The following is an 18,548-nucleotide window of genomic DNA, read 5'->3' on the forward strand; positions in this document are numbered from 1 at the left end:
GTGTGGGTGGTGGTACTCACGGGGTCTGGAACCAGTGGAAGTGCTACAATAATAACTGGGTCAAATTTCATTTTGTCAGTTTAGCAGATGCGTTTCACAGACAGCTGCCATTCCCTAGCACAGAAGGTATCACGGCATCTGCACTGCATTGAATGGACCCTTCCTGGCCCTGCATTTCAAAGGAAGCATCACATGTATGTTGTGTGCATGCACCCTTGTGTTAATGAGTTTATCGGTGTGTGGCTGATTTGCAGGGGTCATTACCCGACGCCAGGCTCTATTAAAAACACTGCCACAGGCCAGTGTAGCATTTTATGTTTCGACTTTTTTTTGCTTAGGAGTCTATATCTGTCTAATTTCCCCAAGATCAGAACTTCAAATCGCTAAATCAAATAGAATGAAGGGTAAGTTATCGATGGGGAATCTTATATGGAATGTCATGTTTACCCACTGGCTAATTAAAGTGCATGCCTTCCTAAATTAGGTTTTTAAAGCAGTGGCTGGGGAGGCCTATGATCTCCTCGCAGTGCCCTAAAAACAACAAGTAAATTAATACCAGAGAGGGCAGCACCACCCGAGCTGTGGAACCATTTCTGCCTGTTACTCAGTTGATATCATTCGTACGGTATAACTGAGCTCAGACCCTTACTTTTGTGTCAGAGATCTCACATAGGTCGTGTCATGGTCTCTGCCAGTAATTAAACAGACGTGAGGTGATACTGTTGCAATTGGAGCCCTCCATGACTGAAGCTCTTAGAAACTGAACAGTTAATCTCAAGCAACCAACTTGTGTTCTCGAAGAACAGCAGCTACCAGGGCAGATCACAAGATGTCCCCATTGACGTCCTCCTCATTTTCAGGCCACAGCACCTGAACCGGCCTGTGGAGTCATGTAGGTCTTGCAGCTGTGTTATGCTCCTGCGGCAGTCCCAACTGCTGCTGTACCCATAATTGTTCGCACCATTATGCCAAGAGACTTTTTGATTGGATATTAGATGGGTAACCAGCAGCGACAAAAACAGAATCTACATCCCCAAACAATCAACATTGATGGTCAGAACGCTGCAGTGACCATCTTGCGATTGACCTAGCTCTTAGAGGCCAACAGTAGCAGCTGCAGGGTCACTTGAACTGTTGCCACTTCCATATGATGGCAAGATTCTCAGTGAGTTATATGCTTGCACTGACAACTGATGTGGCCTGCAGAGTGCAAGCATGAATCCTGGCAAGATCATCTTTAACTTTCATTCTTCAGACCTTAGTAAAGGGAAAACTATTGGGGAACCATACCACCTGTTACACACAGCTCTTCGAACTGCTTTATGAAATACTACATAGCATCATGTTGTTATTATTATTGCAAGGAAGGCATCATACCGAGAGTAGATGTTCTTTCTTGGGAGTTAGGTTTTCATTGGAAGGTGCCTAGAAGCTAGCTGTGCCTCTCAGGTCCTCGCCGCCACAACATGAAAATCCTCGCACCACAAAATTTCCTGAGTCCTGAGCATGCTGTGTGCTGCCTTAAAACCTAACAACTGAAATTGTATCACAGAAAGCTTTTAGGATCCTGCTAAGGCAACTGAAGCACACCATGGCCTGTATACTGAGGAGATAACAAGGGCCGCCATGTGCTGCCTTTCCTACCGCAAGGCAGGTGTAGCTCGAGTCTGTCACTACTGGGAAGCACATCACTAACATGACTCATGTCGCACCAGTCCTGGCTGGTACCAGAAAAACTACATTCTTCACCGAGTTAAAAGTAAAACGAGCGGTGATGAATAAAATATATATTTTTCTATACAGGTGCCTGCTAAGCTCTGTGGATGCCAAAAACATTAACCTATGTTTACAGTTCTGAAACTTTTTTGAAACGTTTTCACACGCTCAGCTTTTAAACCCAGAACTTAAAGTAAGTTGAGAACCTTCTGGAAGGGAGCCCTTTGGACTCTGGGTCTCCAGTGACGCATGAAACAGAACGGATCAACTGCATTTGAGAGAGTGAGTCCTGCAGCTCACAGCATGGCTACTTCTAAGCCCAAAATTAAGTCCAAAATAAACAATACGCCATTCAGCGCAGCAGGCAGAACTACCTCATGCCAAGTAAACAAACGGCTGTTCCCAAGCACACTTGTATTTAGACTGCGTTTTTCAATAGTCTGCAAACCAACATGAAAGGAAATGATACAAGTTCAGGTCTTCAGGTTCAAGGGATTAATAGGAAAGAATAGGAGCGATCCCAGAGAGCTCAGGAGCCCAAGTTTATTTTAACAAAAGAGTCTTGTTATTTGTTGAGGCGCAGCGTCAGATATATCATTGGATCTTGATACATGTAGACGAAAGGAAAAAACCGTCTGATAAAGCACTCTACTAGGCCCATTTTCACTGGATGTAAATGAATTCCTGGTCAAAAATGTAAGAGAAGTGAAGTTTTCTTCGACATCTGGTAAGTTAGCTCAAGTGTGTTAAAGCACGCTTAAGATATTTGCATTGATCTGAATATCACAAATTTGAATATTGATAAGGTCGTCTCCATTTTCTATTCTTCTGAACTTGGTAAATTGAGTATCACTAAATCGACTAATGGTAAAATCTGCTATTTGCAGGGCTTAGAAGTAGGTATTTGCAGTACAAGGTGTTACAATAAAAACAAGTTATTTACGTTTATAAGTGAACGTGCTTTCAGGCTCTGCTCTTGGGTTGAAAAATACCACCCACTTGCTATTATCATATAGCTCAAGGGGTTAAAATCTACTGTTATGAATTAAAGCTAAGAGGCTAATTATGTAAGGTGTATTCGCACCACGGACCCAGTCACTGCAGTGTAAAACTCTCACGTGTATCAGAACAAAAAAGGTACACTGCCAGATCCTTCTTATGTTGCGTTCCTGCATCAAGGTGCAAGTTCTAGCATGCATTCATTTCACCTTCTCCAGCACAGGACAGCAGAGCTTTGCTGCACCTTGGTTCTTTCTGGAACCCTTGCCTTGTACATTTTAGACTGTTCAGAACATGTTCGATGAAGCAACTCTAAGAAGGTGGCCCTCACTTAGTATTCCTTTTATGAGAAATGGACTTCTGAATTCTGTGTTGTCAGTGCAAACGTATGTGGCAGATATTTCCTCTGGGCTTATTTACACGCATTTTTAGTTTTTCAAAGATGTTTCCATCTAATAAGCATGGTATGCACAAAATTCCAAGGTACCTTTGAAAGGATGCACATAGAGCGACCAATAATCTGTGATGGAAATGTGAACAATTGTGATTTCCAAATTAAGAGTTACTGATGTGTAAAACAAGGTGCTACCTAGCAAGAAATCATTAATATTTGCTGCACAAGACATTTAATTAGAAAATCACAAATGGATGCAAATTGTTAAATGTCACACAGCTTCCACTGATTACCTCACTAACAACGTTCACCCTCAGAAATCGCACACACAAATAGTAACAAGAGGGCAGCTGAGAGCAAACCAATGGGATACGAATAATGCAGTTGGGGGTAACTTGCTTTGCCAATGAAACAATAGAGAAGAGATGGTACAAAATACATATCTGACATCATGCACAGCAGCCTCCTCATTATGCCATTCATACATAGAGCAGAAAATGCATCTGTGGCCATGCTGAGAGGGGTTATTTTATCCATGTGTAATGCACTGTGTGCGCCCATGACAGACAGCACAGGGGGATGAAGGAGAATGAGTGTGTAAGAAACTTTCTGATATGAGTGATCTACTTAGCAATCTATTACCTGCATGTGTAACTGAAGCATGGCAATGGATGCTACATGCCACATGTGTTACATCCCACTGGAGTATATCAACCAACAGCATCAATGGAAACCTCATGCCCGTGATCACTCAGTGGTGTGGGTGCAGCAGTTCCATGAATTACCTACCATTAATACCAGGTTACAGACCATGGGATCTAATATCAGTGACATTAAAGTATCATGCAACTCATGAGCAAGGCCATTGTGTCTGTTAAAGCATTTTTCGGGTTATGCTTTAAACAAGGTAAATAAATCTTTTCACCTGGCATGAAGGGGTGGAGAAATAGTTCAATCAGGATCCCTTCAACCAACAAAATTTAGAATGATAGTATGACCCATGTGGCCACACAATGAGAGCTCCAGTCTGAAATAAGGTTAAGGATTGTATTACAAACTCAAAGTTATGTAGACAGTTCTCAAGACAAGGTTAGAAAGATACAGAGGGGGTTATTCTAACTTTGGAGGAGTGTTAATCCGTCCCAAAAGTGACGGTAGAGTGACGGATATACCACCAGCCGTATTACGAGTTCCATAGGATATAATGGACTCGTAATACGGCTGGTGGTAAATCCGTCACTTTTCCGTCACTTTTGGGACGGATTAACACCTCCTCCAAAGTTAGAATAACCCCCAGAATCACCAGGGATGACCAAGGCGATGGAAAATGTTCAAATAAACTAAAATCAAAAGGAAAACATTCAACAACAGACATACAAAACATCAGAAATGTAATCTGATGGGTAGCAAAAAAGCTCTGTTCAGTTCTTTTAAGTGTAAAGGCAATTTAAAAGTCATCTAAGCTTAGCTAGCTAGAGTAAGGGAAAATCTTACAGATTAGCAAGTCAGAAAGTTAACATGTGCTGGGCTAAAACACATGGGCAAAAAGTAAAAAGAAAAAAGACGAAAAGGATTTGGAAAAATGACATCTGGGGTAAAAGGTGACTAACCAAAGTTGGCAAAAAGTAGGTAAAAAGGTACGGCATAAGCATATCAGAAGCTCTATCAAGATCCTTTTTCTCTCGGTCAGGGAAAAAACATTCTACGTCTCGGAAAAGCATTGTAAAAGGATAAGTGTAGAGAGGTCACTACCTATCAGAGTCCAGTGGGTCTGTTCCTAAAGGGAAGAGCAGGAAGAATGCTGCAGTGGCATCTGTAGAGAGACTGCCAGGGGAAGAGTGACAAGCAGAATGATGCTAATCCAACCGAAGAAAGATATATTAAAGTCCAAAGTGCAAGATGATTGGCTCATCCATCACTCCACAATGACTTGGAAGGTGTAATTGTCCAATCAGAGTTCGTCATGAGACATGGAACTGCAACATCAGTAAACATTCCGATTACCAACATGTGAAAGGCAGCCATCTTTGCTCATCCTTGCGAGTTGAAACAAATGTAGAAATTCCACTTCCACAGTACCTTAATGTATAGAGCTCAAGGTTAGTTTCTTAGGCTCACTATGTGTAAAACAATACATCTGTTTCCAAGCTCGCATTTCTTAGGAATGAAGTCTGAAAGAAAAGTCACATTAGCAAGAATGACAAAACATTTTCTGCACAGTCAGGAAACAGGGCCTTGCCAGGCCTCACTTAGTCTAACTAAAATGAGTTAAAATGGCTCATTCATTTATGCAAATAATTAACATATAACATTTAAATCATGAATTCAACATTAATAAGCTCTGTCAGTGTCGGTGTTACTGTAGATTTAAAACAAAATAATTCTGTTAATACATCTCTGTAAATATGTTGCAGAACTGCATTTTCGACTTTTTCATGTAACTTTTAAAACATTACTTTTCTGCAATTCATTGTTGTTTTAGTGCAACCTATTAATTAACACAATAAAGAATCACACAGAGTTGAATTAATTGGCTATACATGAAGTTTTAGCACTATACCACATCACTCAAAATTGCTAGTCTACAGTGAATGCACATTAACATAGGCTTTCAGTGCACTACTTTACAACTAATCGATTAATTTATATTAATAAACTGTAAAGATTGTCACAAATAGATGATTAGTGTGATGTCAAAGGTAGCAATAAGATTTCTTCTACATCATGTCCAAGGTACATAGATTTGATACTTTACCCAACAGTGAACGCTCAATAAATGATTGATGAGTAGTGCAACTTTTATTTAACAGTTTTGAGGAATTCCATCTGCAGAGTCCCCAGGCATCTTTCAGTCTTTGCACAACAATGTAGACCTCTGCTGAGGACTGAGACCTTAATTACTTACCCTTTTTAAATGCATCAATGCAGCAATTATTTTCCCCTAGTTCAGCCGGTCCTATGGCTTAACTCTAGCCCTGCTGGCCTCTACTTGGGGATCTCATTTTGAAAAGAAGAGCACATAAAAGTGTTCTTGTTAGCACATGATTAAAGAGCCCCTGCCTAGAGATCAGTGCCTTTATAAGTGTAAATATACATTTATGTTGTCGTTGCAGCTATCCTTCCCAAAATGTGAAGATATGTTCCCCTTTCTGTGGAACAGGTGAACATGGTAACAGTTTGGCAAAACTAATTTTCCAAATTACACTATAGTAGAAGTTGAAATCTGTGTCCTCAGATTCAGTAAGTTTGCCAGGTGCAATGCACAAAATGCAAGCTGAACTGACTTCACAGAGACATATGTTAATGTACCAGCTTAGAAGCTGTGCCTGGAATGTCAGTCCTGGCCTAATTCTCAAGAAGAGGTGAAAAACCCAGAACCTCCTCCTCATGCTAATTTGTCAAAGTGGTCGGGTTATCAAGTTCAAAGGGAGCAGAGCAGAATGCTGGATCCAAGCCAGGAGGCGGACAATCGACTGTGATTCAGCATGAAAGAGAATCATGGCAGTGATCTTCAGTTGTTTTCTATACATTCTATTCTCTCAAAATGTCCACCTCAGTGTGTCACGTTTTCTATATTTTAGTATGGCAAGCAAGCCACTGTTGTTATCACTGTCAATCTCAGCTCACTACAAAAGCATAGAGAGTTGGCAAAACCAATGGCAGTGTCCCGCATGGAGTGTAAGATGGGAGTGGTGGAGGGAGTTAAGACTGTGGAGAGGGGGTGCTGAGCAGGGAGCAACAGAGGAACTGCAGAGGTAAACAGTAAATAAAAAGCGTGGAGGGGCGGCGGGACATAAGAGGAGCAAGAGTGTGGGAAGTAGGATGAGCTAGGGCACAAAGGGGGGTTGGAAAAAAAAAGCTGTGCAGGAGAACTGGTGGAGGCTCTACTACCCATAATATTTTTCTGGTAGGCCAAACGCTTATTTTAAGAAAAAAACAATAAGTTACATTATTCTGAACTCAAACTTGATTGGTTTTGTTTGTTGACGACAGGGATGCTATTAAAACTGTAAACAATTCTGCCCATAATGTTCATTTAATTGTATTACTTTTGGTTAAAAGCACGGAGTTCGTAAATGGTCATCTCTGTATATCTATTCTGCACCTTTTATGGTACAGAATCTTCATATCAATTCAGACGATTATTCCCAGATCAGGGAATCCCAGGATATTCAGGCAATCTGACCAAAGTGCTGTCGATTAAAAACGATTGTGTGACATCCTCTTCAGTTTTTTGTATCCACCTGGTATGTTTTACAGAACTATAACATTTATCATGTTAGTTTATTGTTGATATTTTTCTGTCAGCTGTTACCTAATAGTACCCTTTATGATATAAAGGTTCGCTCAAACGTATTGAACCTGATGGCAGTCTCCCCAGCACCAGTGTCACTATTGGCGAGGGCATAACAAACACAATTAAAATAATGCATTAAAGAATAGGTAAAATCTAGAGCTTTATGAGGCATGGTATGTAATTGAAAACCAAAAGTATTTTTTCTGACAAATAACAAATGTTTCCAGATGAAACATCCTCACACGGTGGGGTTCAATCAGATGGGAGTGTTCCGTTCTTTGTAACTTGTTTATAATGAATGTAATGTTTGCTTAAATTCTTGCTTGCATGCTTTCTTTATGAACACACTTAAACTTGACTTGGTTAAGATGATGCATTGTTAAACTGATAGACAACTGAGAGCTTTTAATGGGACCGGTCCCTCCATTTTCAAAGTAGTAGAGTTGAATTATACACATTGAATTGTGTTGTTTTCTTCATCTGGCGACAACTGCTGAGCCTGGTTGATGGGTATGCACATAAATGTCACGTAGATGGAAGAGGGACTCCCTAAGGCTGACACTAACTAATCTACAATGTATTTAATCAAAATTTGACCATGAACATGACCCCCATGAAGAGCTTTCCATTGCAGTGTTACGGAAGCATGATGTAGCAAAGCACATCAATCAGGATTGGTTTGCCACTTGTAGAAAGTAATGCTTGTTCACTGAGATATATTGAGTATTGCACAGTGTCCAAAATGTTTTTTTGTAGGAACTCTTTTAAAACCTTATGATTGACAACTCAGAGGGACTAGATAAACCCATTGCGATGGAAGAAGTCATGTCGGCCTTTGCCCGCCTGAACTCCAGTAAATCCCCTGGACCATATGGCTTCACCCAACTATTTTCTAAGGTTTTCTGACATGCCCTGGCCCCGCCACTTACGTGAATTTACAGTTTGTTTACTGACACTGGATCTCTTACTGACTCCATTTTGTGCACCTCCATCTCAGTGATCCCTAAGCCTGGTAAGGATCCATCCCTATGTGGGTCTTACAGACCCATATCCGTTTTACATGTTGATGCTAAACTCATCACTAGTATCTTAGCAAGTCTCCTTAACCCCTCCTCATCACCAGCCTAATAGAGCCGGATCAAGCAGGCTTCATCCCAGCACGTCAATGCGGAAACACCAAACACATTGTTTACCTCATGATATTACCACGCATTCTGCAAATATTTCAGACTCTTCGACTGACCTTTCCACAACATTTACTACCCTCCCTCCAAATAGAGCTTAATTAATTTATCTGGGTCAGGAAGAAACCCTGGTTACACAAACACCAGCTTTACCGTTCCACACAAGGGGGGGTCTTACAGTGCCCCTCCTGTCACGCTACTTCCAGGCTATGCAGCTCTGCTTCTTAGTGGAGTGGAGCTGTCCGGCCTCAGTGAAACACTGGCTTTTCATGGACCAGCCGTAGCCAACTCCCACATCTGGAAAGAGCCTTGGCTCCCCCATAAACACCATGCATAGGGCCTATACTCTTTGCCGGTGACAGGGTTGGTTTTCAGAGTGTGTGATGCGGTGGCGTTTAAAGCAGGTCTCAGTACTTTCCCCTCCCTATGACTCCCATCCTGTCCAACCCGCACTTTACTCAGGGGCTGAGCACTGAGAAATTCCAACAAGGGACAAAAGGGGGCTGTAAACGCGTAGGCTGTCTGTTGGACGCCAATGGTATTATCCTGTTTGAACAGTTTTAATCTGATTATGCCCTTGAGGAATTGGACCTTATACATTAACTCCAAGTGCATCCCTGGGTATTGCATCCATCATTCGAAGCTCATGCTGAAAGTCCCCTTACACCGTTAGAAAAATGGGTCTTCCGAACTCTACGGCCTATTAAGCAAAGAGAGGCCCATATCAAATTCAGCAGGGCAGTTAAGGTGGGAGGACGAACTCAGCAGGACCCTCTTAGCCAAAGAGTGGGAAGACATTTATTACAGAGCCCGGCACTCAACCCACAATATCGCTAGTATTGAAACTGCGTACAAGGTAGTCTCATATTGATACCTGACCCCTGTGCATCTCCAATCAAGGAACCCAGAGCGTTTGAAGAAATGCTGGAGGGGTTGTGGAGGGACAGGCCCTCTACTCCATCTCCTTTGGCATTGCCCGAAATTAAATCGATATTGGACCCTTATCCCAATGACATTGACAACGCCTTTAATACAACGTTACCGAGATTCCCAGCCTATACAATCTTAGGGCTGCCAAACCCTCTAACTTCCCCCCATTGTGCTTTGAAAGGGAAACAATTGGCTCTAGCTCTGGAGGCCAAACACCAGGCAATTCTTTCACTGTGGGGCACCTGCAGGATTCCCGATTACACGGCTTGGCTCCATAGATTATGATTCATACTGGGGATGGAAAAGCTGTCTCTAATAGCCGACCAGAAAAGTGATTCCTACTCTAAAATATGGGTGCTGTTCATCTTCATTCTCTCCTCAGTATTTAACGAACTCGTCTGCCTGGTCTACCTTAACCTGCTCTGCTTACTCACGCCACCCGATCCAGCGGATGACCCTACACCTACTTAACCTAGTGGATAACAATGCCCACCCGACTGCCGCTACCACACTTAGCAAATCTTTTGAAGGAATTGGGGGGGGAGGGTAAGGTTGTGTTGGTAGTAGTTATATTCTATCAAATTGAAATACCACGTTAACGCTGCCAGCCCCAGGATTGCAGGCATACAGATGTGTACAATGAGGTCTATCAATTGTACTTCACTCTGCCAGCCCCTTGGTTTGTAGGAGTACAGCTGTGTACAATGAGGTCTATCAATTGTACTTTACGCTGCTGGCTCCTTGAGTTGTAGGCGTACAGCTGTGTACAATGAGGTCTATCAATTGTACTTCACGCTGCTGGCTCCTTGGGTTGTAGGCGTACAGCTGTGTACAATGAGGTCTATCAATTGTACTTCACGCTGCTGGCCCCTTGGGTTGTAGGCGTACAGCTGTGTACAATGAGGTCTATCAATTGTACTTCACGCTGCTGGCCCCTTGGGTTGTAGGCGTACAGCTGTGTATGCTCGTGCTATACGGTGGCTTGGAATAAACAGAATTGATTCATAAAACCTCATGATTGTAGTTCTCAAGATTGTTAAGTATTGAGCAAGTCCACTGTCCTAGGAATGTCTCAAGAGGTTAAGGAAGTGGGTGTACATCTTCTTATGCACAGGGCAGAATATATGAAACTCTTCCATGGGAAAGCTATATTTCACCGAGTTTCAGACACTTTTATTAGTTTAGATTCATTACTTGCTATTATTGGTTTATTTCATCACATTTGTATTATTTATTTTAATAGTTTATTTAGTTATTTAAGGCTCCATGTTTCCATATGTTTTTTTCTTGAAGTTCTTTCACTCATTATCATTGAAATCTTTTATGTTTTTTAACCTGTTTGATGTTTTGTTTTTATGGAAGTGGAGTGAAGATGATCATGCAGAAATTAAAATTAATGATACCTAATTATGAATTCTAATTAATCATAGTCAATGATGAAATCTATTTGGAACCAGTTAGTGTGCACTGTGTCTTTCACTTTTTGAAACTCATTTGGAGAATTGAGCTAAATAATCTGCCTTCTTTATGCAGCATTAAACTTACGACATCGGCCCGATCTTGTGCCAAGCACTACGTCTTTGTTTGAAGCTGCTTCCTTAGCAACCACAATTTCTTCGTCCTCTCTGTATGGAGATGAGCAATATCACAATGATGGAACTTTACCTTACAGGTAATCCTTCATATTGTATTTTGAAGAACCCATCACAGATCCGTAGTTGACTATGTTGTTTGTATCAACTTTAATGATCAATGTGATTCACCTCTGTCCTGACAGAGTGCTGGTAATTCTACATTAGTTATGTTTTCTTTGTAATAATATGTATTTTCAAAAGCCATTTTTGGGTTTAAGTAAGTGTGGATAATTAACTGCATTGGCCTACTTCACTTTAGGAACGTACAGGCACAATAGGTATATTCATCACAAATAATTTGAGCGTATTTGCACCTATTGTTGAAGATACAGAATAATCTCCCTGTAGGCCTCTCTGCTATTGCAAACTTCCATGCCTATTTCTTCTGACCAGCTCATGCTCCTGAGGAGTGTCTGCAATGCAGCTCACTGATTCAGTTTGTAGTGCAGTTTATAAATAGTCGGTCTTAATATGTTTCTAATTTTTAAAAACTCATTGTACGTTGCAAAGCTGAAAACATCAAAATCAACCTTTTAAAGTAGTATTTTGGTTTATATTTCAAACCATTTGATATTTCAAATATTTATAGCACTGCATACTTATCATGTTGCTTTGTCTATAGTTTACATATAACAGAACATGAATTTCTGTTCAGGAAATGATTACGGTGGTTCAGTAAAGGCTTTCCAAGTTTACATTTTGAGGGTTTGAAATGGAACCAAGCCACAATCAGAACAGCCCTTCCTGGCTTTAGCACCTCATTTTACAATCCTAGTTCCCTACTGTTGGTTGTGTCCGTCAAAGTTATTACTTTGTTTTTATTCTTGTTCTTATTACAATTCTGAACTGGTTTCTCTTTTATGGTTATTTGATGCAGATCATTTCTTTCTTTTACGTAAGTTGTATACTTTTAATGAATATTTTTCTGAATCTGTGATCTGAAGTAAAATGCATGTTGCTATATTGTTTCCAGTTGCATTCTTTCATTTCTGGGTAAGTCCAAAGTCAACTTAGTTTCTTTCTCTTCACCGATGACAATTACGAAACGCTTCATTATCTGTAAAGGAAAATGATGGCAACTGAAAAAGTCAGGTTTATTTTTCATGAGAGGTGCACAGACGAATGCAAAATTGTAACGACTGTCAAGTAAATCATTTTATGAGCCCTCATGTGCCTCAGTAGTTGTGACTGTTTATAATCAGTCACCCAATTTGTACCCCTTTCATGAAGAACTACACGATATACAGTGGCTGTGTTTCCAGCATTGTCACTGAGTGTTTACACTTTATGCAGGACAGAAATAAAAGGCTGCCTATTACCAACACATAAGAGAAATCTATTGTTCTCCTTACTTTAAAATCCACTGACGAGGGCCTTCTATACAGTTGCCATTTATCTTCTACAATGGTCACCATCAGGTTATATGGGTATAGAGGATAAAATGAACCCCTTTCTGCCTTGGGCAGAATAAGACTTTTCACATAGTCCTCTTCAACTGACAACAACCCATATCTACAAACAAGTAGGTCTGCATTGTTTGTGACTTAGAAATTGCTCATAAAATCACAAACTCTGGATTTTGAAACTACTGTTCCCGCCCGCTGACCCAGCAGGAAACTCGTAATGTGGCCCGTGGGGAGGCGGCCGCACTGACAGCAACCTGCCCGTCGGGACTTTGGTGGATGGTGTAAACCGTACGCCGAAGTCATAGTGACCCCCGTAGTTTGTGCGCCCTCAAAGAACTGCTAATTTCTTATAATTGATGCAGATTTTCAACCTTTTACTTCTGCGCTCTACTCTGCTGGAGCTCCACTGCCAGGAAGTCGCAATGACTCAGACAAGGCAAGGCTATTTCAGACATATATCCCACTGAGTATAATTGGAGGCTGGCAGATGTGGACCATGTGCATCCACCCTGTTTAGACAGGGGATGTCACCTCTTTCAGCAGAAGCCAGAGGAACAGACGAGCCTGGGCTGCATTATGTCACACCGTGGCTAAGTGGCATTTGTGAATATGCGCTTTAGTAATACATTTTCATCCTGGCTTCACGAGGTGCTTCTTATTATCTTCTTCCCTCCCCCTTCCAAACAACCACTATATGTCTATGAAAAACAATTAAAGGTGGCACCTTTAGAGTCCTTACATTCTTCAAAGGGGTTAATCTGATACTTACCCGTTTATCACTGTATTCCAGTAGTCTTCAAATAATTGTAATGCCCTCCTCTCAACCCTGCATAAAATAATTCCATCAAGCTCCCAAAAATGACAAACACACTTTTTTGCATTTTAATTACAAGCAAACAAAAGAATATCAATGGCACTTGAGGGCACACTCTGCAGTGGAAAACACAGAAAGCTAATTAAACATTTTATGGCAGATTGCTGGGGTGAAGGCCACTTAAAAATAGTCGAAAAGCATTGTTTTGTCATTTTTTCCTATAATAGATTTCATTTCTGAAAATACAAATATATTGTAAGTAAAGGATCTTACATGGCTTACAAAATATTTTGACAAAAATGATGATGATTGTTTACTTTTATTTGTTCACATTATAACACCCACCTGGCAACTGGCCCCTTGTCAAGTGTGTCACATTTAGCCAGTTGTGGCTTTTTAGCCGAAATCATTTTCCATGCTGTGATTTTTAAACCCATGTCTACAGTGTTAAACATGTAACTTCAAATCCCCAAATAAATGTTCTCCTGGCTAAACTACCAGCACTGGCTGATGGTGTTGCATGCGACGTGGGGACACTTAGCGACTGAACATATTCAACATTTCTAACTAACAATGCATGTATGATCAGTAATCCTTTTCCAACATGCACCTAAATACATGATTGCCAGCGTGACATAGCGGACATTTCACCACAAAAACTCTATGCTATGATTCTTTATTAGAAATGAGACAGGAGTAGTTAGCGGTAACTTGGAGACCAACCAAGACAAGAATACCACAAGAAGTTACTGACTGCTCGCTATGGAACTGCTCATGGCCTCTCTTTTCTTTCACAGTATCTCAGCACTGCATTCTTTAGGGGCATGCTGGTGCTCCTCCCGGCTAGAGATTGAGCAATGCTGTATTCAGATCCAAGAGACATTAGATTGTCTCTCCTGAGGGTTGAGATAGACACTTTAGTGCTTTGACTGAAGACTAAAAAAATACCAGGAGCAAACAAAAGCATTACACTTTCATTGTGAAGACAATGACTCCTTCTTTTGTAAGAATTTAAATGGACTTCTAAGATACCATTTTAATCTAAAGCAATTTACATTACATATAGAACATTTTGTATGCAATGGTTATTACCGTGTCCAATCAGGGGTTCATTTTATTGATACTATACTTAAAGGATGAAGGGCAGACGTTACCATGCCGTGATCTGAAACATTGGGCTGGATGTCCCATTCAGATCTCAGCAACTAGTGTCCAACTAATTGAGCTTTTTAAAAAAATATACATGTAGGGTTATAATGCTGGGACCCACAAATTAAGAAACATTCAGAAAAAATGGATATCTGCTACATAAGCACATTTGTCTCTGGATGACTAGCCAGAATGTTCCTTACATAAGAACACAGAATAGGGAAGGCCCACTCCAGTTAAAGTTAGAGGTGTGATAAGGGTGTGATATCACTTCCTATGACAACACTTTCTGTAAGATCATTTACTCATGAAACCAAACCACATCTATTGCAGCAGAAACTCCTATTTCAATCCAACTTGATACTGTAATCAAACTAATTGTTGCAGAAGTTCAAATCATTACCTTACTATTTGAACCCAAGGCTGAGTGATATAGGCCAGTTTAACACATTCATTTTTCTTTGAGAAGAGCACATTAGAATAAGAAGAATCTACAAATCAATGAGCCTAAACCCTCCCACCCCTCAGTCACAAGCGTATACTCTGAAATCATCCAGTATATTTCTTGAAAACATCTGTCATGGGTTACGCAGCAAGCTAGCCATTGTGTAGCATAGACGGCACTGAGGGTTCATAAAGCCATAGGAATGCAGGCAAAGCATGGCCTTGCGAGGCTGTGCTCAGTTCCATCATGTAAATACCTTGCCCAAACTTTAAGGGTGAAGATAATAAAAGATCCTCTCTGGCATTTGCAAAATCTCCATCCAAGTGTTTATTTATTACCCATATACCTTCTCACATTGCTACGATCGTAAGGTTACTACTTCTTTTCAGCGTGCCTATGGCTCATCATATTTCGCAATATATGCACCCAGCCATTACACTACACTTCCAACCTCTGAGAAGGTCAGCTGTCCTCGTTGACGTGGTGGCCTAGCAGTAACCTAGCAGCAGACAGAATGTTTGTCTCATTCTAGTGCCTATCAAATTACGAAATACACCAGTATATGGCATGCAAATAATGTTTTTTAACAGTTTTGCAAGCTATTTTAGGAGAATCCACAATATTCCTAAAAAATGTGCATGAAAAACTGACGTTGACCCCAATCTTTGAATTGTTGACTGTCAGCTTTTTTATGGCTCCCTTCTTTCTTTCCATCCTCTGTTTGCCTGCACTCTGAGCACAGCATTCTCTAAGTCGCATGCATGTTTGCCTTAACCCCTATCACTGTATCTCAAATCTTGCAACGTCCCCTTTGAAAGTCATAACCCTGCAACCTAACAATATTTAATCTCCTGTAGTTTATCTATAAATACCAACAATAAAATTCATTCACACACCCCCCTTCTCCAACTAAAGCTCACACCTACCTCCTTAATAGTAGTTTCTACCACATAGAAACTGGAGTAAATGCATGGAATGGTAGCCTTACGATCACAAAACTAATCCCAATAGCCAATAGTAAGCACAAAAACAACACTCGCCATGGGTTCTGGAGCAGCGTGCTGCCTGGCATAAAGCTCTACAAAGCCTCTTCAGCTGCAGTATGTGCTACATAGATGTAATTACAATACATTATATAACCCTCTTGTCCCACACTAATACCATAACATTCAGATTCTGGGCAGTTGATTGTAGTTCATGGACTGCATAGTAATTCCAGTTTACTGCTTGACATTCTTATACTCAAATAACACAAAACTATGGGTCATGTCCATCACCCAGTATCATACTGGTCCACAGCCATGAAACACCAAGTACCAGCTGAAGAGGTGTGCAATAACTGAAGAGATCAGCAACATGCACAGGCCAATACAGGACTTTAGTGTAGTCCACCACTACAGGTCCCAACAAACTGAATATTATGGCAGCTTCTTTTCATCTCACAATGACAATCAGATATGAGATGATGTTACCAAAGTCCATCCCAGCAGATCTCCCCTCCACTTTTCCCTCTAACCTATACCGCCTCAGGACCACAAACTTTAAATAAAACATTTTAAAATCAACAGCCTAGTAACCAGCTAAGTGGACTATGACCATAAGGGACCTGCAGACCTCAAAGCTGCCAGTTTACCAAAAACCATAAACTGTGCACCTCTTTCTCACACCTCGTCATCCACCACACTGCTAAGTGATATGTTCATAACACAATAACAGCACCTCAGTGGTCATCACACACAACATGGAAACCATTCCCACACAGAATCAAAACAAAGACAACACACTTCCAACAACACACCCTTCATGGCAGAGTGTGCTGCCCATATAGCAAGCACTTCAGCGCCCTCTGGTGGTGTAGGAAGTGCTATATAAATGTTGCAGTACATCCCAAAACCTATATTACTTTCTCTTGCTAAGGGCAGGCGGCCTCTGAATGTTAATACATCAGCCCTAGGCAGGTGTAAAGGGCAGGGCAGAGATTGTGCTTAATTGTCGGTTAAGCGCATGCCTTTCAGGACAAACCTGTTACTGAATTTCTAAGCAAAATTTGCTTTTCACTGCCTAGAGGCAGCCGTCAAGCATCTAGCTTAATATGCCGTGTACATGCGGCCACGTATTATGTACGAGACGGTGATGTGCCCGATCCTTAGCTCAACTGTCTGCAACAACTGAACTCGTGTTTTTACTTACATTCGCCAAAACAGGAAGGTTGGATTTTCCAATTGGCTTTTACGGCATTTGGGTGTTAAATCCATATTTTCAAAAACTTGGGACAAGCTCACACAAGTTGAAATTGTATCAGGCAGCTGTGTGAGTGTGAAAGATCGCACCATCGTTTACATTATTCAGCTGTGGCTGAAACAATATTTGCAGCAGCTAACCAATGCAAAAGTGACATTTTTACCTGTGTGTAATTGCAAATGCAGTTTCTGCACTAATCAATGTAGTTAGAATACAAGTGGAAAATAGTACCGCTCAAAATTTCGTGAGGAAGGTACAATCGATTTAATCAACCGTTTGTGGAAAAAACAGCACTACATTTGTGGACTTAAAGCAACGCTAAAACTAAGCAACTGTAATTGGGCGGTTTAATTTTAAATTACTAGAAAAAAATAACGACTGTGCATTTGGTTTTTCACTACTGAGTATTAGGGATGTTTTTAGACATTTCTTAGTTCTGTCAGCCATGCCACAAGCAATGAGTTCCACTGACGTCAATGGGAGTGTATAAAATAGAAAGATAAATAAAGGCACTCGTGTTCCCATATTCACAATATCTGTCAGGCATTGGAGTGGGTCAGGCATGCTGCAAGCAATGACTCCCGAGAAGGCCCTTTATGTCTCGGTGTGGCCTACTATGCTGCCAGCATTATCGGTTCCCTCAAAGGAAAGCAAACATACAGCAAGCCGTTTCCTTTTATAGCCTGGGAGCCAGTACAGCGGTAGCTTAGTAATGGAGAAAACTGACTCCATCCCTGCGTCCATCCCGCCAAGATGTCTGCATTGGGTTTCTGCTTGGCCTTGCCCCGTGTGTTTTTTCTCCTCTCCAGTTACTCCGTACATTTGCTGAAGTAGGTAATTTCGAGAAAAAGTAACAGGAAAGCTTCGTTTATTTTCAGAATCCTCTGCTGGGCCTAGTCCTTTGAAGGATTATTGCTACTGCTGCTGCGAGCACCGGATTAGTGACGTCACCACTGTTGAATTACAGGGATATCAAACACTTTACTTCAGGCGGAATATCATCCGGCATATTACATATCATCGAAATGCACTTACCATTGTTGAGCAAGATGGCCGGCAGCTGTCAATAATAAAAGCATATGAGGCTGGCGGGTTTCTGGACACCAGAGTGACTTTAGACACATGTTGTGAGTAAGTGGCTTGATCAGGGAAAGCTCAGCATCCTGTGATTCTGGGCAGATCACTTGATCTCCCCGTGCCCACTAAAAATGAATGTTTTCTGGTGTAATGTAACCGCTGCTCAGGTATAGTGCTCCAATAACTTTGGGTAGAGTTCGTGCTATAGGGAAAAAAAACAACAGCAAAATAAGTATTTTTGTGCCCATACGGGAAAGGGAAC

At 41.1% G+C, this 18,548-nt stretch overlaps 1 protein-coding gene across 2 annotated transcripts in view; it reads left to right on the top strand.

Annotated features, from left to right (window-relative positions):
• Positions 1-18,548, top strand: part of PIP5K1B (phosphatidylinositol-4-phosphate 5-kinase type 1 beta) — a 331,727-nt gene that overhangs the window by 268,675 nt on the left and 44,504 nt on the right. For both annotated transcript variants that reach the window (XM_069228675.1, XM_069228680.1), the window contains exon 13: positions 11,054-11,192. In XM_069228675.1, coding sequence (XP_069084776.1) covers positions 11,054-11,192 — 139 coding nt within the window. The remainder of the gene's footprint in view (positions 1-11,053; positions 11,193-18,548) is intronic.

The sequence above is a fragment of the Pleurodeles waltl genome, chromosome 1_1 (assembly GCF_031143425.1).
Source record: "Pleurodeles waltl isolate 20211129_DDA chromosome 1_1, aPleWal1.hap1.20221129, whole genome shotgun sequence".
In the NCBI taxonomy this organism is placed as follows: domain Eukaryota; kingdom Metazoa; phylum Chordata; class Amphibia; order Caudata; family Salamandridae; genus Pleurodeles; species Pleurodeles waltl.